Below are 22,820 nucleotides of genomic sequence, written 5' to 3'. Positions count from 1 at the left end.
CAGCCAGATGTAATGGGAGGACAACACATGTCACAGTCTGTAACATGTTTTGAATAGCTATAGAATCATAAATACTAGGACTGGAAGGGACCTCAAGGGGTCATCGAGTCCAGTCCCCTGCCCTCATGGCAGGACCAAATACTGACAAGACCATCCTTGATAGACATTTATCTAACCTACTCTTAAATATCTGCACAGATGGGGATTCCACAACCTCCCTGGGCAATTTATTCCAGTGTTTGACTACCCTGACAGTTAGGAGCTTTGTCCTAATGTCCAACCTAAACCTCCCTTGCTGCTGTTTAAGCCCATTGCTTCTTATTCTATCCTCAGAGGCCAAGATGAACAAGTTTTCTCGACACTCTTTTAGATACCTGAAAACGGCTATCATGTCCCCCCTCAATCTTCTCTTTTCTAAACTAAACAAACCCATTTCTTTCAGCCTTCCTTCATAGGTCATGTTCTCTAGACCTTTAATCATTCTTGTTGCTCTTCTCTGCTATGAATTTGATAGGGCCCTTGCTAGACCATTGCCTGGAATACAACCCAATATGTCTGAGACATGGAAGTGAAGTCATTAATCAGAACAGCTGTGATGTTATTTATTAATGCGTGGACCTTATAAAGTTGGGTACATTAACATCATCTTTCTATGCTGAATAGTTTACTGGGGGTTTCCCTCAGTGAGAAGCAGCTTGTTTTAGTTTATTTGCTTTGGGAAATTATTTTTGCCCCATTTTCTTTCTCCCCAGAGCAAACTGAGGACATCAGCGGACAGGACAAGTCTTAAGGTCCGAGGCCTTTTCCATGAAGCTCACTTTTCAGCTGATGATTCCCCCGCTTTGGCTCTTTCCACGTGAGTCTTGTCAATGCACCAGGGAGTAATCGCCGCGATGCACGTGAGCGTGGGCAGCGGGTTCAGAGGGAAAGGTCTCTCATTCCTAAAACTATCTGCCTCCTTCACTCCCACCCTGCCGCCACTTCGGATCAGAACCTGTGTGAACGCGGGCTCCCCCTGCACCCTAAAGGCACAAATTTCCGGATTGGCTCCTCTACCGGGAGGCGCTTGGCCTCAGGCCCCCCCCCCCCCCCAGGAATGCCATGCCCCCCCTCGCTGCCAGGGGGCGCCCAGCATTGGTGGGCGAAGGGAGGTCTGGGAGCCCCCCAACCCAGCTGGGGGCGCACAGCCCCTCGCAGCCCGCTGCCCCTCCCCTGGCCGGGCGCCGCGAGCAGCAGCAGGAGGCGGGGGAGGGCGCTGCACGCCAGGCTCTGCGCCTCTCCCGGCTGCGGGGCCGCCATGTCTCCGCTCCGCTGGGGCGCTTGGCTGCTGCTGCTGCTGCTCGCCGCCTCCTGCGCCGCCAGCCCGGCGGACGAGAGCGGCGGGGCGCGGGGAGGGAGCCGCGGGGACGGGGAGCGCGGGGCCCGGGACGAGCCGCAGCGGCAGCACCACGACTCCTCCTACGGCACCTTCGCCAGCGAGTTCTACGACCTGCGCTACCTCTCCGAGGAGGGTGAGGGGCGGGCGGCCACCCCCGGCACAGTGAGATGCTCCGAGGCGGGGGGGGGGGGCATGGACCATGCACCGAGGAGCAGGGAGAGTGGAGCTGGGGGCACGGGGGGGGGGGGGGGGTAAAGGAGCTAATGCACGGCGGGGGGGGGGGGGCATGCAGCGAGGGGAGAGAGCGGCGCCGGCTGCGCGGGGGAGGACGGAGCGGGCGCGGGAATGAAGGGGCTGGGTGCATGGGGGCACTGGAGCCTGCACGGACGGGAGGGGGCGGATGGATGCGGGTGCACCGCGAGGGGGACGCCGCACCGAGGCCGGGGGAGGGTTCCTGGGTGGGGGGACGGGCTGCTCCCGGCAAGGCCTTGCGCCCCCCCCCCCAGTGCTTGCCCGGCCCGCGCCGGCGCCGGGAGCCGCCGGGCCTGGGCTGCCGCGCGGTTTCAGCACGTTGGCTAGTAACTCGGCGGCAGCCACCTGGAGCCCGCCCTGCCCTTCGCTTTGTGCGCGGCTCCGGGCGGGGGCGAGGCCCGCTGCAAGCTCGAGGCGGGTGGGAATCGGGGAGAGGCGCCTGCCCCTCTGGGGGGGGGGGAGGGGGGTGCCAGACATAGCTGCAATTGGCAAATCCTCTTCCTCGCGGGAAAGAGGCCTGGCAAAATGAGCGTGGCCCCCCTCCCTGGCTGCCCCCCCCCCCCAGCTGCCCTTGCTTTGCGCTGGCGTGCTGAGACCCCTGCTTCTGGTCTCAGTTTACAACAACCCGTGTTTCTATCAGGTTGACCATTGACCCACCCACAAAAAATTATGGACCACACCCCACCCCATGGCAGGGGTAGGGGGTGGGGAGGTTTGAGAGAGGTTGAAATGATGGGGTCAGATTGCGGGAAGGGGCTCCGGACTGAGTCAGATGGTTGGGACCAGGAGAGGATGTGGGAGGGGGCTACGGGCTGGGGCCAAGGGGCTTGGAGTGCGGGAGTGGGCTCAGCGTTGGGGCAGGGGCAGGCTCTTGGAGGGAGATAAGGAGCAGAAGAGGGTATCGACTTGGAGCAGGGGGTTCGGGGTGAGGGGTCCAGCCAAGTGGTGCTTACCTCAGGCTGCTATTTGGCGATGCACCTGGATTAAGTCAGGCTCCACATTGCTCCTTGAAGCAGCCACCATGTGGCCAGACAGCTCTGTGCAGTGTGTGTTACCTGCAGGCGCTGCCCCAGCAGCTCCCATTGACCACGGTTGCTGGCCAGTGGGAACTGTGGAGTAGGTGCTGGGGTGGTGCACAAAGTTCTCTGATTGTCCTGTGCTTAGGTGCTGCAGAGAAATGTTGTCTGCTTCCAGGAGCAGCATGGAGCTGTCCAGACTTTTAATGACCAGGTAATGCTAGAATCCCCCCCTTGACAGGGTGAACTGGCTCCAGCCCTTCAGGGGAAGCCAAGATTCAGGGCTTCCGGTCCGTGGTCTTGCCATATGCCCGATAAAATTAAGCAGTGAGCTGGATTTGACCTGTAGGCTGTAGGCCCTCATCCCTGATCTATGCAATTTCAGCAAAGCATTCTCTTTTCACATATAGGGTTTCACAGGATATCGTGTTATAAAGATGACCTGTGACAGACAAAGCATATAGGAGACTAACATTACTGGCAAAAATCATGCTAAGAGTCACATTGACTGCAACGTTGTTTTAAATGAAGATGGTGAAGAATGATTTTTTCCCTGTCTGTGAAATACAATTGTCAGAACTTTTCCAGATGTTTGATGAGTTCATCATGTCTTTTTGCTTGTACTCAGATAGTTAGTCCTTTCTCACCATGAACAGTTTTCCAGTTGTTGTGCTGACAAGATTGAAATAGTTTAGACGATAAATTGGCTGCTTTTGTGCTTGCAAAACCATTTCTGGAGGAGAGAAATATATAATCGTCTCTGGAACAGTCCTGGGCAGTTTCAGCCATAGATTTTCTAGATTCAGCTTGTGATAAGAATGTTAGCTATAGGGTTATAGAATTGTTGACTAACTGCATTCTGTATCAGAGGCAGAAGTGCGGGGTGCTAGGCGGGAGCCAGTCTGCGAGGGGATCCAGTTTAAAAACCAGCTCCACTCACTCACCAGCTGCCTGCCACCCCACGCTACTATCTCTCATACAGAGACAGCAACTCTGGGTGGCAGCAGCCCTTGTCTGTGGTGGGTCTGAGTTCCTTGTTCACAGAGGCTGCTCTGCCTCCAATGGAGTAAAGTGAGAAGGCTTCTGTTCATTTGGCGACCAGGTTTTAATGGACCTGTTTGCAAACCATATCTGGCTAGACAGTGCTGTCTTTGGGTACGTCTACACCACAACACTATTTCGAAATAACTAGTGCTATTCCTAAATAACTTAGTCCGTGTCTACACAGCAGGCAGTTATTTCAAAATAGTGTCAAAATACTGTCAAGCTGGAGGATTTCTTACTCCGATTCCTGTAACCTTCATTGTACGAGGAATAAGGGAAGTCGGAGGAAGAGTGCTCGATTTCGAAATAAGTGCTGTGTAGACGCTTCCTATTTCGAAGTAAGCTATGCAGTTGACATAGTTCAATTTGCGTAGCTTATTTCGAGTTAAGCCCTGCAGTGCAGACGCACCCTCAGAGCATTAAAATAGGACTCAAAGGCAGAGCTTAACTCAAAATAAGCTACTCAAATTGAGCTATATCAATTGCGTGTCTTATTTCAAAATAGCGTTGCAGTGTAGACGTACCCTGAGAAATACCAGTAAACTATGTGGGGGAATTGCCTGTTTGCCCTGAGGACTCCCTTTTCCAGGATTCCACAGGTGCTATATATGAATTGAGATTAGCCAGCAAGGTGGTGCTATTAACCAGCCCTAAAATTTGAATCCATGATGGTTAGGGAAGGATACTCTGTTTGAAAGACTATCAATTTAGGAATTTACTTCCCTTGCTAGTTGGATAGACTCTGAGTTATTGGTCACTGGGGCAAGGTATAAGACCCATCTTGTTTTTTCAGGCTTTTGCCTAGGCAGGGAGGAGAGTGGCTGTGCTTGTGTATGGTTTCATATGGGGTGAAGAAGTCTCTTTTTTTTCTTTTCAAAGCCATGTGTTATATTAAATATCTATACTGAGCAAACACAATACATAAACAGGGCTGAATATTAAAGCTTCAAACATAATGTGTGGCTGAAAACCTTAGAAAAATAGCTGCTTGGAAAAGTAGATGCAGGGAAGGGGTTAAATAACTAGGTATAAGGCAGTGAAAACTTTCTTTTGCTTGCATGCAATAAAAGCTTTCAGTTACATTGCTGCCTGTAGCACTATATGGAGTGGTGCAATAGTGCACAACTCCAACTGGTAAAGTGATGGTTGTCTTTCTGTTGAGTAATGCAGCTTAAAACTCCCGAGGAAGAGAAAACACACCTGAAAGCCTTCTTACTGCCACACCTAGTTTTTTCTTTTTCTCTGTCAGTTGAAGAAAATAATACCAAGTTAAAACACCAGCATTAAAGCTGAAAACCCGAACCCAGAAATATCAGGAAATTTAAAGCGTAGAGTCTCAAAAACAATGTTCTCTCAGCCTCATTCCACAAGTGTATTGGTGCCAAATGAAGAAGTGAATATCGATTTTGAAGCCATGACTTTTTCATTAGCTGCTTGTTTTGTGTTCAGAATTATTTAGTGTTTTTTATTTTTAATTGTGACTTTTACCTTTGATTTAATATATAATTCATTTTAATCCTTCATGCCAAATTAATCAAAAAAGGCCCTGTACAAAATGTAATCATATACACATTTGGGTTGGTGAACTGAATCTGTATTGGTTTAACAGCTCTATACTTTCAACATTCATTTATGGATAGAGACTCCGGAAACCTGGGCTGATGGCTTGGTTCTGCCACAGACTTCTTGTGTAACCTTAAGCAAATCACTTATTCTGTCCTAGTGGAATTTTTTTAAAGTGTCTCTAAGAGATAGGTGACTAATGTCCATTGAAAGTTAATAGGAGATAGGTGTTTTCAGGTAACTTTTAAAAATCTGGTCCTCTGTGATCCATGTAACATGGAAAAGGATGGGGGCACACCGAGTTTGCAGTTTGCCCTGATTTAAACAAAGAATGGGGCAGATAATTCCCCAAACTGGAGGATATGCCAATACTTAGGTTTATCGAGCCAATATGAAACAGAGCATGAAACAGCTTCTATAATACCTTATTGGTTACTTAGGGTGTATCTAGACTACGCTAGACTTTTGAAAGAGGCTGTGCAAAATCCGCAGGAATTTGCGTATCTTCTTTTGAGCTCACTTTCAAAAGCGGCACTTTCGAAAGTGAAAGTAATTAAGACGTGATTTTGTCGGTGAACCCTCCCGTTTGTCGATAAGCCGCGTAAACCTCATTTTTTAAGAAAAAGTGGCTTGTCGACAAACGGGAGGGTTCACCGACAAAACCACATCTTAATTACTTTCACTTTCGAAAGTGCTGCTTTTGAAAGTGAGCTCCAAGTTCCTGCGGAATTTGCATATCCTCTTTTGAAAGTCTAGCATAGTCTAGATATGCCCTTAGGGTGCATCTACACAACACCCTTCCCTTGAAATAAACTACACAATTTGCACTACGCAAACTGCGTAGCTTTTTTAAAGGTAATTTTGAAATAAATTGCTATTCCTAAACTTCCCTTATTTCTTGTGGAATGCAGTTTACAGGGACGTTGGACTAGTGAGCCCGTTTATTTTGAAATAATGGGCATGCTCAAAGGAGCATGGAATAGCAGTGCAGTGTAAACGTAGCCTTAGAAGCCAAAACACAGTTCCCTTAAAAGTAGCCCAGCCTTTTGTGCTCTCTCCCAGACAGTCAAGTTAGCTATGAAAGTTCTACCAATCCCAGATTGGCCATATTACCTCCCAAGTTAATGAATATTCCAGATCTTACCTATATACATGCTTCTAGTTAGTTCTTATTAACTACACTAAGATTTATTAGAAAAGAGAGTGCGTGAGTATTGGTTAAAAGGTCAGTAAGCATACAGAAATGAGTATGGTTCTGAAATCACTTTCATAGTAGAGGTAGTGAACTTTAGTTGCAGAGAGTTCTTAGAATTAGTCTGTAGTTTGTCTAATATTTCATACCCAGGATGATCCAGATGGTCTATAGATCTCAGTCTTATGAGTCAAACATCCCACAAAATAAAGATCAAGCAGAGCTGAGATGAAAGGATCAGGTCCCAAGAGTCCTGAATACAGTTCCTGAGCAGCACAGAGTTCTCAGATGAACAATAGACTTTTGATGTAACCTGCTTTGCAAACATTATCAGCAATTAACCACATGGATTAACATAAGATAATTTAAAGTTTGTGAAGAACTGCTTAATGTGCAAAGAGACACATAAAATTACATTACCACACATTTCATCTAAAAGTTAATAATCCCTTTTGATTTCTGAATCAATTTCATAGACAGTGACTGTCTGTTTACCTGGGTTAACATCTAACAAGCTATAAGTGAGCACATATAATTAGTATCACCCCCTAATTCTCTAGTAATACAGGTTTACATTTCAAAATTCTAGCCTATCTAACATGGACTGGCCCTAATTATCATTTACACAATTCTCTAATCTGTCATTAAAGGTTGAATATGGGTTACTGAGCCTGAGAGCTCCCTAACCTTTTCTTGTCATGTGCCACAGCTTCAGTGCCCCATCTTTAAAAGGGAGGAAAAAGACTCAGTTCTCCTCTGGATACAAAGCTCAAGTGCATTAGAGGATGGGTTAGGAAGGAACTGATTGCAAATGCATGATTCTTAGCTGACTTGTGGAAAGATGGGACAGCAAAGAATCAGTTGCGTTGGCTTCTGGCTTCATTACACCCCCATTCCTCAAAATGCTTCTAGCAAAAAAGATAATCCAGCCCAACAATACTTTCTCTTATTTACTCTTTGCATGTTTTGTCTAGTTAGATTGTGAACTTTTAATGGTGAGGTCTGGTAAGTTCATATCCAGTGCCTAGCACAGTGAAGCACTGATCTTGGTTGGGGCCTCTTACATGCTATTTTAATATAGATAAATAACAACTATGGCAATATTGGAATGAATTATTCCACATTCATTATTTAATGGTGGTTTATTCTAATTATACAGGTTACCCTTTCCCTACTGCTCCTCCTGTGGATCCATTTGCAAAAATTAGAGTGGATGATTGTGGAAAAACCAAGGGATGCTTTAGGTTGGTGTAGAATAAAATGTAGATATCTTTCAGTTTATAAACGTTACTTGATTTCACTAGGGACACTAGTAAATGTCCCACATTCATTTTACTAACTGTTTATTGTCTGCAGATATTCATCATGATCAGGGGACTACGTTGTTGTTCATCAGTTGATGAGCACTTACAGAAATAGTCTAAATGGCTTTGTCTACACTACAAGGTTTTTGCGGCAGAGTATGCGGCAGAGTTGTGATGACATTAGCATATTTTCTGCTGATGCTTTTGCACAAGGAGGGATTTTGGATCTTGTGGAAAAGGGTTTGTTTTATGCCGGAGAGGCATAAGGATCTTGCACAAAAGGGTTTTTTTTGTGCAAAATGGAAGTGGCTACACTGCTTCTTTTTGCGCAAAAACCCCTTGTGCAAAAAGAAATGGCAGAAAATATGCTAATGACACTGTAACTCATGCTAATGAGTCTGTCATTAGCATACTCTCTGCTGCAAAAATCTTAGAGTGTAGACATAGCCAATGAGATCAATCTGCTACACCTTTGAATAAATGCTCACCTTAATGAACCAACATTTCCCCCATCTTACCATAAAAGGATAATTATGGTTAACATTGTAATTTATAGTCTTATAAATCAAATACAACATAGTATAGAAATACGTTCTACCAATATCTGAAAATTTTTGTGACCGCCACCATTGACAACAACAAATCGTACTGTGTTCAAGTTTTTGATGTAGAAACACAGGTAAGCGAAAGCAACAACAACAACAAAAGCTGTTTGTATTCTGAATGGTGGGGAAAAGATAGATATTCTGTTTTCCTATTTCATTCAGGTATGGCAAACCTGGATGTAATGCAGAGACTTGTGACTATTTTCTCAGCTATCGTAGAATAGGAGCTGATGTAGAGTTCGAATTGAGTGCTGACACCGATGGCTGGGTGGCAGTAGGATTTTCCTCGGACAAGAAAATGGTAAGACCAACAAAATGCAATGTTTCATATTAACAAGAATACAAGCTGTTATGCATTAGAATAAGCATAATTTCCATATATTTGAAAAATATATGTCAAATGTAGAGAAATACTGAGAAATATATGATAAGAAATATTGAATGTTTGCATGTTTTTTATCTCTAGTGTGCATGACGCTTTGCAAAGGACGGATGAGTATTATGAATCCCACTGTTCCAGATCAGAAAGCAGAGCTGTAAAGAGATAAAGTGAAAATCACACCCAGGCTAGGGTTGCCAGATGGTTGAAACAAAAATACCGAATACCCCCACCCCAAAAAACAAGAAAAAAGTCTGTTGACGGGGTTAAAACGGGGGGGCGGGAGGAGAGAGGGAGACCAAAGTTATTGACATTTTAGGTGTCCGGTAGTCTCTGAATTTTTTTTTACCGGACAGGAGCCGAAAATACCGGACGGTCCAGGTGAATACCAGACACCTGCCAACCCTACCAACCACTAGACTCTCCTGCCTCCTTTCAGAATGAAAGAGTACAGTGATCTTTGGCATCTGCTGTTGAATGCAAGACTTAATGATATTTCCTCATTTAATTTAAAAAATAAATTCAAGTTTTATTTTCTAAGTGTTCTGTACCAGTGTTTAATGGAGCAAAGTATACATCAAAAGCTAGTAAAATGTAGTTTTCTTGAATAAGTTAATTATTTTCCCACTGTATAAATCTGGACTTAACTGTTAAACTCTTAAGGGGATTCCCACTACCTTTTTCTTCCACCACCAACCATCCCATGTTCCCAGAAAAGCCAGGTGAATTTAAATGTAAATGCTATATAAAGCAAGCCTCTTTTGATTTGTTCTTTTGTTTTAAAAATAGTTTTTAAACAGGATTGTCTCCTATTTATTCCTGTTCCTGTGGCTTTTTTATATTTCAGAAGCATTATTTGTTTTGGGGTTTTATAAGAGGAAACAAGAATTGAAAAATAGAATTCTCTTATACAACTAGTGAGTCTCATTAATGTATGTAAACTTAGAACACAATTTACAATGCTATCTATAACTGATTGTATTTTGAAACATACGCATCTGCAAAATAGTGTTATTGTAATACACCTCAAGTCAAAGGGAAGAGTGTTTACAATCTAATTATAAAGTTGAATGTGGATCCTATACGCTGGAAAATGAGAACATGTTTAACGGTCCATAACCAGAGCCTACTGAAGCAATAGAAAGACAGATATCACTTGCTTGCTTTGATCATGCCCAAAATGAGGAGCACAAATAAAATGGAAGGGGGGATGCTTCCCATCCTACCCATGTAAACAAGATTATATGTTGTACATAAACAGTACGTTTAGACTACAGGCTTTTGTCGACAAAGGCTTTGTCGACAAATACTGTCAACAAAGTTTTTGTCGACAAAGAGCGTCTAGACTACATCCAGTTCTGTCGATAAAGCAAGGCGCTTTGTCGACATGAGAGTGTAGATGCAAAGGACAGTGTAGATGCAATAACACCTTCTGTCAACAGAACTCTGTCGACAAAAGGCGTTATTCCTCGTAGAATGACGTTTACCGCCGTCAACAAAACTGCCGAGTTCTGTCGACGTTATGTCAACAGAACTCGGCGGTAGTGTAGACGCAGGTATAATTTTGTTGACAAAAGTCCACTTTTGTCAACAAAACCCTATAGTCTGGTCACACCCAAAGATATCAGTGTGCCTCCAGTATGCTTCATGTAGTCTTAAGAAATAGTTGTAGGGCCAAATTTTAAAAGGTATTTAAGAACCTTAGGCTAGAGATAGGCACCTAGTGGGATTTCCAAAAGCACCTAGGCATGTAACCTGATAAGAGACTAGGTGACGGATTTTTAAACATGCAAACAGTAGGGACCTCAACAAGTTGTCAACTAGATGATTAACTGATAAGCCTGTTAATCTTGTCAACTACTCCCAATCCCCCTCCCCTGTTGCCTCTGTATCAGAGGTAGTGTGGAAGAAAACAAGCCTTCACTCTGCATTTGTGAGCAACAAGTAGTCAGAGAGAGTTTATTCGAGCAATATTGCAAGGGAAGAAGCTGCTGCTAGGCAGATCATCAAATACAAAACAATTAGAAGCCAATATATATACTATCTGTTTATAATAACAATAAACAATTATTCCCCTTTCCATAACAGTTCCCTTCAGACGCCACCTTATCTCAAGGTCTTCACTAGAGTCAGCATTCTATCCTTATCTCAAGCACAAGAGAGAGAGAGGCGAAAACAGCGTCTCTCACAGTACTCTGTTGTTAGGTCTCAGAGTTTGCATGAGTTAAGCTAACCAAAAGGTCAAAATGGCTACATACAAATCCTTTGGCTTCCACAGTAGCAAGGGGAAGGAGCAGGAGTTGGTGCTGGGGGGAGCTGGCTTAAAAGCTGGTTCCTCCCAGCACTGGCTCTGTGGCGCTTGCTCCTCCAAGTGCTGCTGCTTTTATCGGAGGCAGCAGTAGGTGAGGGGAGGGGAGGGGATGAGAGGGAAGGCTGCGTCAAGGCAGCCTCTATCTACAGGGGTTTCGAGGTCCCCACAGATAGAGGCTGCTTCACCTCTACTGGAGCAGCCTCTGTCCACAGTGAGGCTGGGCCCACAACAGGCAGAGGCTGCTTTGTGGTAGTATCCTCTGTTTGTGGGGAAATTGAACTCCCCTCAGACAGGGGTTGCTGCCATCCCGCTCTGCTGATTTTTAAACTGGCTCCCCTCGTGGACCGGCTCTCCCTGCCATCCTGTGCTGCTGGCCCTGTCCCGGGAGCTATAGAATAGTTGTGTAACCATTAAGATTTTATGCGGTTACATTATTATTCAAACACTCGATATCTAACATGCCTAGCAGACAGGTGCCTAGAAAAATTAAGTGGCAACGTGCAGCCTTATCCTACATCCAGTAGATGGCACCCTCACACAATCATAAGGTTTTCAAACCTGCTATGTATGAGATGCTGTACATCACTTTATCAGGCTACAATGATCGGGCTACCATGCCATATGTCATTTCAGTCTTAATTGGTTGTTATATTTGTTAGTTTCATCTATTTCCCAGTAATTTCTTGGCCAAATGAGTGTCATGTGCCGAAAGTGTCCGTCTGCTATGTACATTGGACAAACATCTCAGACACTTCGCCAAAGGATTAATGCCCACAAAACAGATATCAGACAAGATCACAAAGAGAAAACAGTTTCTTGCCACTTTAACCAGAAAGGACACTCTCTAAATGACTTAGCCACCTGCATTCTGCTACAAAGACCTTTTACATCTGCACTTGAAAGGGAATCCTCTGAACTGTCATTCATGTTAAAATTCGACACTTGTCAACAAGGACTTAACAAGACTTTGAACTTTCTCACCCATTACCAAGACAGTTTCCCCAATTATCACCTGTAATACCATTAACTCACAAACATCCCACTCTCCCTACCTTTAATATCAGCAATTCACAGACACTTACCTTCCTTCCTCCCCCTTCCCACCCCCCCGCATCCCCCTTCTGTTCTGCAATGTGATTTGTCCTTTTCATATTTGTTCATTTTTTTAAATTGTATCCTTTGGTATATATGGTTGTGACTACTTTCTTCCACTATTTGATCTGAGGAAGTGGGTCTGGCCCACGAAAGCTCATCATCTAATAAACCATCTTGTTAGTCTTTAAAGTGCTACATTGTCCTGCATTTTGCTTCTACAATATATTGTGATTGTTGTTATATGCAATTTTGAGCTTTCAGGCACTAGGGCTGAAAGCACTCATTTCTCATAGGGATGTTAAATATTGGTTAATAGAATAGTTGAGTAACCTCATGAATTCTTATCGGTCAGTCGACTATTCTATAATCCCTGGGGGCGGGGCCGGCAGCCACTACATCAGAGGCAGCAGCACAGGGTGCCATGCAGGAGCTGGTCCACGAGGGGATCCGGTTTAAAAATCAGCTCCATGGTGGACTGGCTGCCTGTTAAAGAGGCAGCAGCTTGGGGTGGCAGCAGTCCCTGTCTAAGGGGGCGGTCTGAACTTCCCGATCCAGCACAAGCCAGAACTGAGCTGGGCTGCCTGCCTGTCTGGCTCCTAATAGACTTTAAACGCAGAGCCGCAGCAGGGGTAGGTTCTGGACCCAGCACGAGTCCGAACTGAGCTGGGCTGCTGGCCAGTCCTGCTAAAAAATGTACTGGTAAGGGTGGCAGGAGGGAAATGCATGTATTTGATAAGCAAAAGCTTATAGGTTAATGGTATAAATTAATCAGTTCATCGACTACACTACATCCCTAGTTCCATGGTGGAATCAAGTCCCTATTTTTGGCCTGAGCAATCAGGCATAGTTCAGGGAAGAAAATAAAAACTTGATTCTTTGATAAATTATTTCTTCATTGCTCCGTGCAACTTTTAGTATACTTTCTTTTGTCTCAGCATAATGCTTGTTCCCTTTTTGTGCTCTTTCTCGTTAAGATTTTGTATTCCTTTTTTGTTAACTTAGGTTTAGATTTTATTGTTCTTATTTGTTGACTTAGAACTATATTCAGATACACTTGGTTATGCTGAATAACACATTATTCCACTCTTTGTCCTTTTGAAATGGATGGGATCATGCATAGAATATGTTGTGACTCTTCGTGAGCAGTGGTGTCAGAGTGTAGCCCTTATTTATTTATCACCAGCAATGTTCTTGTTACTGTCACATGTTCAGAAATAAGGCCAATCGTTGTCTTGAAGCATTTACAGTCAAAAAGACAGTAATGGGACCCACTGAGAACCCCAGAGGTGGGAATAATTTATAGGGATATGTCGGTTTCATTTGTAATTATTATCAATTAACTTTTCGTGGGCATAATGCAAAATGTCAGTTTTTAGGAGGGATTTCAGTGAGGAGAAGTTGGTGGTTCATAGTGAACTGAAATGGAGAGGTCATTCCATTGTAGAAAAAATGCACAGAGATGGGCAGAGAACAAGGAACTGAATGAAGCATCGTGGCTGGTGTCACCAGTGACGTTGTGGAGAAGGAACTGGATAGGAAAAAACACAGACAAGGTGGAGTTCTGTAGAAACTTGCCAACAAAGACTTAGGAAGTTTAAATTCAATGAGGGTATATAACGGTGTCCCACAAGAAGGATTCCAGATGAAGATGACATGGCAAGAACGGCTAGGCAAGGGAAATAATTAAACAGCTATGTTTTTTTTAATTGATTGGGTTGATACTTAGGGATCTATTACACAGCACTTTTGACTAAAGAATAGTTGGCAAAACAACATTTTAACTTGGTTTTGTTTTATTAATGTGGAAGGTGTTGTTTTTTAAAAACTCTCCTTGTTCTTAGAAAGAGATGAAGAATTCTTGCTCAAATTTATAAAAAATAAATTAAACATTTAAGCACAATTTACTCCTGAGGTGAAAGTTTTTGAAAGCAGTGACTGAAAACTGGAGATTAAAATGGAAGCCCTTCTGTAACCTCAACTGTAGCAGTTACTACCTCTTGTACAATGGTACCAAACATCTGGAGCTTTTGAATTCCTTCTTACCCAGTTCTTCCACTTGTCACGAGTTTCATAAGAATCTATGCATTTGTGGCAGCTAAATTAATGTGTCTCTCCCCTTACTTTGTCGATGTCTTTAACTGTCCATGCCCATTTTGTTCCTCCAAAGCAATTTGTTGCTACCAGGATTAGATGAGCAATGACTGTTATGCATTTTTTGCAACATGTATTAAAAAATAGACTTAAGGATAAAGTCAGCAAATGTTATTTCCTCCTTCAGTGTGAGGCGTTGATGACAGTACTATAGCTGTGGTACATGTTGTTACCAAGTGCAGGTTGGACCTGGCTGGTCCGGCACCCTTGGAATCTGACGGGTCCTGAACAAGAGGATTTGCTGGACCAGGGGAGGTTCCTCTCCTCCTGGCCCATGCTGCCACTGGGTTAGGGCTCCAGCCTGCCCCCACTGCTGCCCCAGCCTCCTGGGTCTCCTTAGATGCTGCTGGTCCCACTGCTGCTGGCACCAGAGTGCCACAGTCGAAGCTCTGCAGCTGGGGTAGAGCTCCACAGCCACCTGGCTCCATGGCTGGGGCCGGAGCTGCACAGTAAAGGGCTGGGGTGGAGGGCCGGAGCCAGAGCTCCATGGCCAGGGTCAAAGTTCCCTGGCCGCCTCTGAGGCTGGGGCTGGGGTTCCTCCCGTGCTGCCTGTTCCCCCCCCGCCACACACACAGTGGGCTCCCAGATGAGTTTCTTGTGCTACCTATGATGCTTCTGTCCTGCTGCCAGACCTCCCTGATCCTGGGCTCTGTGGTCTAGTAACATCTGTAGTCCATGCCAGACCACGGATGTTGCCGGACCAGGGATTCCTAGTTAAGGGAGGTACAACCTGTACTAACATCTGCACCACTAATAGGAACCCATACTTGCCAACAGCCTACAAAACTTATTTATTCCTTATGCTAACACTTCTGGGGGGCTGCATTTTGGGAAGCAGTAATATGTATTGAATGATCGAGTGTCTTTGCTGTATCAATAGTGTTTTTGAATAATTGTTTCAGGAATACAGTACAGGCAGTCCCCGACTTACGTCGGATCCGCACTTACGAACGGGGCTTTTCTTGCCCCGGAGCTCGCAGGCGGCGGGACCGCCCAAAGCGCAGCGGTCCTGCCACCGCGTCCTCCGGGGCGAGAAAAGCTGCTCCGGGTCTCCCTGGTGTGCTGGGGGGGACTCCCCAGCACAGCAGGGAGACCCGAGAAAAGCCGCACAGGCGACGGGACCCCGCTGCCCGTGCGGCTTTGCTCCTTTGCCCCGGAGCAAAGCCGCACAGGCGGCGGGGTCCCCCGCCTCTGTGGCTTTGCTCCTGTCTCCCTACTGTGCTGGGGGGGAGTCGCCCCCAGCACAGCAGGGAGACCCGAGCAAAGCCGCACAGGCGGGGGACCCCGCCGCCTGTGCAGCTTTGCTCCGGGGCAAAGGAGCAAAGCCGCACGGGCAGCGGGGTCCCGCCGCCTGTGCGGCTTTGCTCGGGTCTCCCTGGTCTGCTGGGGGGGGGGAGGGGGCGCAGCTAGTGCACCCCCCTCCCCAGCAGACCAGGCTTTTGTTGCGGGACGCCTGGGGTAGAGCAGCTGGGGTGCAGCCAGGTTGGTCCTGCGGGGACTTACTCGGCAGTGCCCCAGCTGTTCTGTCCCAGGAGTCCAGATTCAGCCGCTGTTGAAACTGATCAGCGGCTGATTCCAGGAAGCCGGGGGCAGAGCAACTCTGCCGAGGGCTTCCTGTAGTCAGCCGCTGATCAGTTTCAGCAGCGGCTGAATCTGGAGCCAGTTCCGACTTACATACAAATTCAACTTAAGAACAAACCTATAGTCCCTATCTTGTACGTAACCCGGGGACTGCCTGTACTTCTGTGAATAACCTATGTGGGTAATTGTCATAACACCTTTTTATCCACTTATTTGTTTCCCTGATTGTGTTTCTATTTTGATTACCTATAAAATGTGCAGAAGAAAATATGCCATTGATTAGTTTTATTAATATTTTATATTCCATTTGTTTAACTGAATTCCTACTTTGCATTTAGGTCATATGTCATATGGGGGAAAAATTAACTCAGTAGTGTTGTTCCTAAAGTGGATTCTTTGCAATTATGCAACTATCCCTTTAGATTTGTTTGCTGCTGATTTAGATTATATAGCATTTAATGTAATGGACTTTTCACCCAGAAAGTTCTGTTCTTTTTTCTTGCTTGTGTCAGGAAGTTGCCATCCTGCTAGAATTTTAGTGTATTTCTTGGGGAGAATAACTCTTGAGGAAAATAAAAAGTGCCTTGCATAACCATAAACAGATAGGAAAAGGAAATGTTAACATTGACTTTTTGCGGCATAATCTGCATGAGGAAGAATCCAGAGGTGTGTACAATGAAAGGGGGAACTAGAGTGTTATTAGTGAAAATTATGCAACGTGAATACTCCTGTGGATAGGAAAAAAACGTACTGTATGTTTTTGAGGGTTCCCCCCGCAAAAGTAAAACTTTCAAAAGGTAGAACTTTGACTTGTTTCTTTCTTACCATGTAGGGTGGAGATGACGTTATGGCTTGTGTTCATGATGACAATGGAAGGGTCCGAATTCAGCACTTTTATAATGTTGGCCAGTGGGCTAAAGAGATCCAGAGAAATCCAGCCAGAGATGAAGAAGGGGTTTTTGAAAACAACCGTGTGACTTGTAGATTTAAACGTCCTGTGTATGTTCCCAGAGATGAAACTATTGTAGATCTTCACTTAAGCTGGTATTATTTGTTTGCATGGGGTCCAGCAATTCAAGGTAAGTTGATGGTATGTAGCCAGGACTACATTTTTCAGTCTATTCCATTACTGTAAAAGGAATTAAAAGAGCTTGCAAAAGATGTTGTCTTTTGCACTGTCTATTTATGTCATATATAAATTCTTTAGCTAGCCATTTTGGTTAGCTCTACTTGAAAAAGCTAAAATTGATTGTAGATGCTTCAGAACGACAAGTTCATGACTCTTTTGAAGGTTATTGTTCATAGTTTGTTGTTCAGGTTTTGTATGATTTATTCAGAGTTTTAACTTCTGGCTCTGTTAATGGTTGATATAATGCTATGGGTTGTTTTGTTTTGTTTTTTTGAAGATTTGCTGTTTGACTAGAAACTTTTTAAACTTTTTAAACTTATGAAAAATTTTTGTAAGTATAGTAACTAGCAATAAGAGGAGGTGAGGTAATCTAGGGGGAAAGAAAGGAAAATCAGAAGTGGCTTAATTCACATGCTATGCTCATCTCTATTTTTATTCTTTGCCTATTAAAGGTTCTATAACTCGGCATGACATAGACTCACCACCTGTATCAGAACGTGTTGTCAGTATTTACAAGTATGAAGACATTTTTATGCCATCAGCTGCCTATCAGACCTTTTCTTCTCCATTCTGTTTGCTTCTTATTGTTGCACTGACCTTTTATTTATTGATGGGAACCCCATGATCACAGCTGGATACGTATGGAAAATAGTGAGAATTTGTTAGAGTTCCTCGGAATGGATGCATTTTCTGTTGGAATTCATATCACATTATCATCTAGCTGCTTTGTTGACAATTTCATCTTTTCAGCAAGGAAATAACCTCTCCTTTGACCTATAAAGATGTGCCAAATAATTAAGAATAATCAAGGAGCAAGTAACAAATCACTTCCAATGTAACTACTAGTTTAATGAAAAATACTTTTGTAAATTGTGTGTGTGTGTTGGGGGGGAGAATTTAGTGATGGATATATAGATTCAGATTATTTATTGTATAATTTTCTTCGATTTATAATGTACAAGTTGGGGGAATATCGTCTGTTAAATACTTGTGATGCAGATAGCACATCTGTAAGTGCTGTTTTTGAACTCGATGTCAAGGTATCGTCACAACACTGCTGTTTAATAAGGATTGCTCTCTGTTAAAGGGCAGTTCCCTCCTCAAATACTTTGAATTTGACTGAAGCAGTTTGTAGTCCTACATGTTTCTGGCACTTTCCAAAACCAGAAAATGCTTCAAGTTCCATTTATAACCACAATTAAACTTTCCATTGCAGAAGGCTAATAAGTGACTGCACTATAAAAATAATTCTTAGATACAGTTCTACTTAAGAAGAGAGATCATGCTGTTTAAACAAGGAAAAAGAAAATTAATACTAGTATAAATTCTTCATAATACAGAAGAATTCCTAAGAATATAGAGACTATAGAAACCCCCACAAGCCATAACACATTTTCCCAATAGGCAAAGTAAGTTTCTTTTTTATGAAAAAATGTTACTTAGATATAAATATATCTTTTAAATAACTGTTTTGTGGTATTGCTAAGGTGTCTGGTTGCCCATTGCTATGTGCCCATAAATCCCACTCATGTTAAAGATAAAAGGGAGCACCTCATTGTTCCCAGAACAATGCAAACATGATCTATGGTATTAATGGGAAAATACAGGCATAAATAAGAGCCTTCATTTCAGTTCCATGAGAACCACAGTTAAAATCATATTTATACAATGAGGAATAAGACAAACCAGGAAAATAAGATTTGAATTTTCTAGCTTTAGGAAGTATTACAAAAATTGAAAAAAAATAGTTAAGTGTAGTTGGAAAAGGGAGTTGCAGATATGTCTCGAAGATTCGATCACAACTTATTCTAAAATGTTTTGGGATATTGTTGTACAATTTCATTGTCTACATGATGGGGAATTTGATTACCTTGAACAGAGAAGCAGCTGATACACAAATCTCCCATTCGGCCAAATGGGAGTTCTGTATGCTTATGGGTTGCAGGTTCAGTCCCTAATGTATACTATGGCATTATGTTGCTGTGCCAAGAGTACACAAGGCTGGACAAGTTTCAAAACTCTTTAGCTCTGTTTACTTGCAGAGTGTCTTAGAAAGGCTATTACTGCATGGTGAGACAATAAGAAAAAAACGAGTTTTGTTACTTGCGCATCATTACCCACAGTATAACATTTACAGGTTGAATTTTTTAAGGTTTTGCGTTCCTCAAAGCTATGTGCTTCAAATGTGTAAATTTTTGGTTTAAATAATTGTTTACCCCTCCCTAGTAAGTATTTTATCTATAGTTCAGAAAAGGCATCTGAATTAGAAAAGAATTTAACACTTTAAAGTAATTCATAAATAGGGACTTTAACTTAGTGCATTCCAGTGAGTGAACCCTCTCTGAGAATTAACCAGCTAATTAAATATTGTGATTAATTACAGTTTTAATGGGACAGGTCCTTGTCCCTAATAAGGTCTGCTTTGTGCAACTCTGGGAGCAAATCACAGTCTTGATGTGTCCAAAACAGACAGCTGCGATTGCTCTGGTGCATTGGAATCCTTTGATGGCATAAATCTAGCAAGCTGGCTCTATGCCATAGTCTCTAACACTGGGGAGAAGAATGTGCTCAAAGCATGCTGTGTCCCCCTTGTGCAAGGGTCCTCATTCAGCCCCCAGCCAAGGTCCAATTGACTACTCTCATAAGTTAAAGCAGCCTCAGACCTGCACTAATGTATAGCCACTTGCAGTAGCCCCAAGGGGCTGTCCTAACAACTGCAGACTACTGGAGTATAACACAAACCTACCTTTGGCTCTCCACCTCCACTTGAGTCCTGGATAGACCTCAACATTGAGGTCAGTATATACAAAGACAATAGAAATAATACTAAGGTACAGAGAGAGGGGTTTAATCAGGCTTATAAAAGTAAACACTTTCAGAGCTGAGACTATGTCTTTGCTCTTAGTATATTCCTCTGTGTCATGCAAGTGCAGAATATACACCGTTTCAGATTACAGAGTTTTAAGGGCTGGTGGCTGAGCCTCTGGCGGTACATTAGGGAAAAACTTTACGGTCACTTTCTACTTCTGCTTTTGTGGGTTAAAGGTTCTCTCTTGACCTGACATTAACATGAAGATTTTTGTTTGCTTTCCTTTTGTTCGGGTATTAGTAGCATCTTTCATCCAAGGACCTCAAAGTTCTTAGCAGGCCCTACTTAACCTTCCTTAATGATAGGGAAAAATAGAGCAACTCAACAAAAAGAGAAACTATCCTATTTTACAGCTTTTCAATTAATCATAGAATCACAGAATACTAGGACTGGAAGGGACCTTGAGAGGTCATTGAGTCCAGTCCCCTGCCCTCATGGCAGGACCAAATACTGTCTAGACCATCCCTGATATCTAACCTACTCTTAAATATCTCCAGAGATGGGGATTCCACAACCTCCCTGGGCAATTTATTCCAGTGTTTGACTGCAATCTTGCGTCCTAAACAAATTATGAATTTTAAAATGTTTAGACAAATTCTCCTACTGCCTAGATTAACAGAGACTTCTGGAAATGCCTATCATAAAAAAAAGTCAGAATTGGGTCTATGGTCATTAAAGTAGCACCAGATTAGAAGTGAAACATACGAAGCAATCCAGTTTCAGAATTTTCACTAAGAAAGGTAAAATTGCTTTGGCTGTTCGTATATTTGGAGAGGACAGGAAGAGTGTGAAACTGCAGCAACCCTATAATTAAGTTTGGAAGGATTAGATATGTATTCGTAAATGTCAATAAACATTGATTTCATTGTGCATACAAACAAGCCAACAAAAATATTTCCATCAATGATAACTGAAAGTTACAGATAGGCAAAGTAAGAAAAATTTCACCTGAACATTTATTACAGTTTCATTTAAGAATATGTACTTTATATATTTTGAAGTGTGATGTTGTCAGTTTGTGTTGATGGTTTTAAAGCTTTAACATTTTGAATGTGTCTGCTATCATTAAATAATTTGTCTTCTCCCCATAATTTCCCAAAAGAATGAAAATTTAAATCAAATAAAAATGGAAAAGTACAACCTTAAAATTCTTAATTTTGCACAACTGTTAAAATTGAAATCACCAACAATTGGAAAAAAACCTTCAAAATAAACATTAATATTACTGGTCAGTTATAATAAAAATTGAATTCTGCTAACCCTATCTATAACAGAGAGGAAGGGTCTGGATTTTAGTGAAATTTTACTTTTCATATAATATTCTTTAGTAGTAACTGAGTATGTCCAGTAACTCCTCCTTCTATGCTGTTTTTAAATACTAAAAAGCAGTAGGTAATTCCTGATATGTTGAGGTACCTGTAAACGTGTTTTATAATTTTTATTGCTTGTGGAGGGTTTTCTGGAAACTAAAATCGTCTTTACTCACAGAAGCTGTGTGCAGCAGTACATGCTTCTTCATACCTTCCTTAGGGCACGTCTATACTTACCAGAAGATCGACGCTCCAGAGGTTGATCTTCTAGCATTTGATTCAGCAGTTTGATTTTAGTATAGACCAGTAAATGGAATGCTGAGGGCAACCCCCGCTAGGGTCTGGTACTCCTCTTACTGTGAGGTGAAAGGAAAACATTCCCATTGGCATCCCGCTGTGAGGACGCTGCCATGGCTTGGCTTAAGGCAGGGGTCTCCAAACTTTTCAGCCCGAGGGCCGCATTAACTATCAAACAGCAGTTCGGGGGCCGACTACACACTTGAGGTCCAAATAAAGAACAATCAAAACATGGATGTTGTTTTTAATTATGTATTTAATATTATTTTATTCAGTTATTATTTAATAACACATTCATACACTACACATGAACACCTGTATTAGTGTGAATGGTGAAATTGTTTCCTGGATGCCAAAATAGCAGACATTTCTGGCTTTAGATTTGTTGTCCCTAACATCAACAGTGACCTGAGATTATCATCGGACAAGTTTGTTCTCAAATTGTTCTTCACGTATTTCATTCTTGAAATGTTTGTTCACACAGGTATGTTGTTGCAAAGATTGAAAGGTACCTTGATGCAAAACTTTTGACATTAGGAAAGTCTTCCTTGGGCAAAAACTGGTAAAAACCCACCAGTCCTATTTTGAACTTGTCCCTAAGGAGGTCATTTGCTTGCAACTCAATGAATTCCAGCTGCAGTTCATCTGGGCAACTGGCCACATCTGCTTCAAATGGGTTTTGAAACAATCTCACTTCTTCTGCCTTTGAATCCAAAAAGGTCTCCACGGGCCGGATGAGAGGGCCTCGCGGGCCGCATCCGGCCCCCGGGCCGTAGTTTGGAGACCCCTGGCTTAAGGTAAGCATTTTGCGTAGCTGGAGTTGCGTACTTTAAGCCAAGATGCTTGGTCTAGTATAGACCAGGCCTTAATGTATCAATCCTGACCAGGAAAGTCTGTCCCTTGGGAGAGGGCAGTATAGTCTCCATACCAAATCATTTCTTAGCCTACTTACTGACACTACTAACGAATTGGCAATTAAAGAGCACAGTTTGAAAAGGCTCCCATTTTATGTACAGGGCAAATTAATTGTATGTAGTTATTAGGGATGTTAAAATGTGTTTAATTAAGTAACCGTGTAACTGCTGAAAATGTCAGTGGTTACATGCGGGGCGGCCCATGGCTCCCTGGAACCAGTGTGCATAGGGAGCTGGCTTGTAAGCTTTTAAGACAGCTCCGCACATGTTATTGGGAGCTTGCATGTAACCACAAAGGTTAACCTATGAATCCAGGCTCATCAATTAACTGTGTACATGGTTACACATTCACATCCCTAGTTATCTTGCACATATGCACAAATGCAGGCACAGGAACAAGCATGGAAATTTTGCATGTACATAATTAGGA

At 43.1% G+C, this 22,820-nt stretch overlaps 1 protein-coding gene across 1 annotated transcript; it reads left to right on the top strand.

Annotated features, from left to right (window-relative positions):
• The first annotated feature begins 1,130 nt into the window (after nt 1-1,130).
• On the top strand, nt 1,131-20,920 carry FRRS1L (ferric chelate reductase 1 like). The gene is made up of 5 exons (XM_075921603.2): nt 1,131-1,511; nt 7,605-7,689; nt 8,517-8,655; nt 16,704-16,950; nt 17,453-20,920. The coding sequence occupies exons 1-5, from the start codon at nt 1,298-1,300 to the stop codon at nt 17,623-17,625; spliced, it is 858 nt and encodes a 285-aa protein (XP_075777718.2). The 5' UTR covers nt 1,131-1,297; the 3' UTR covers nt 17,626-20,920.
• Nucleotides 20,921-22,820: the final 1,900 nt, after the last annotated feature.

The sequence above is a fragment of the Pelodiscus sinensis genome, chromosome 2 (genome assembly GCF_052426305.1).
Source record: "Pelodiscus sinensis isolate ZL-2025 chromosome 2, ASM5242630v1, whole genome shotgun sequence".
NCBI lineage: Eukaryota > Metazoa > Chordata > Testudines > Trionychidae > Pelodiscus > Pelodiscus sinensis.
Note: the sequence above shows the minus strand (reverse complement) of the source record. Positions and strands in the feature narration are given on the sequence as shown.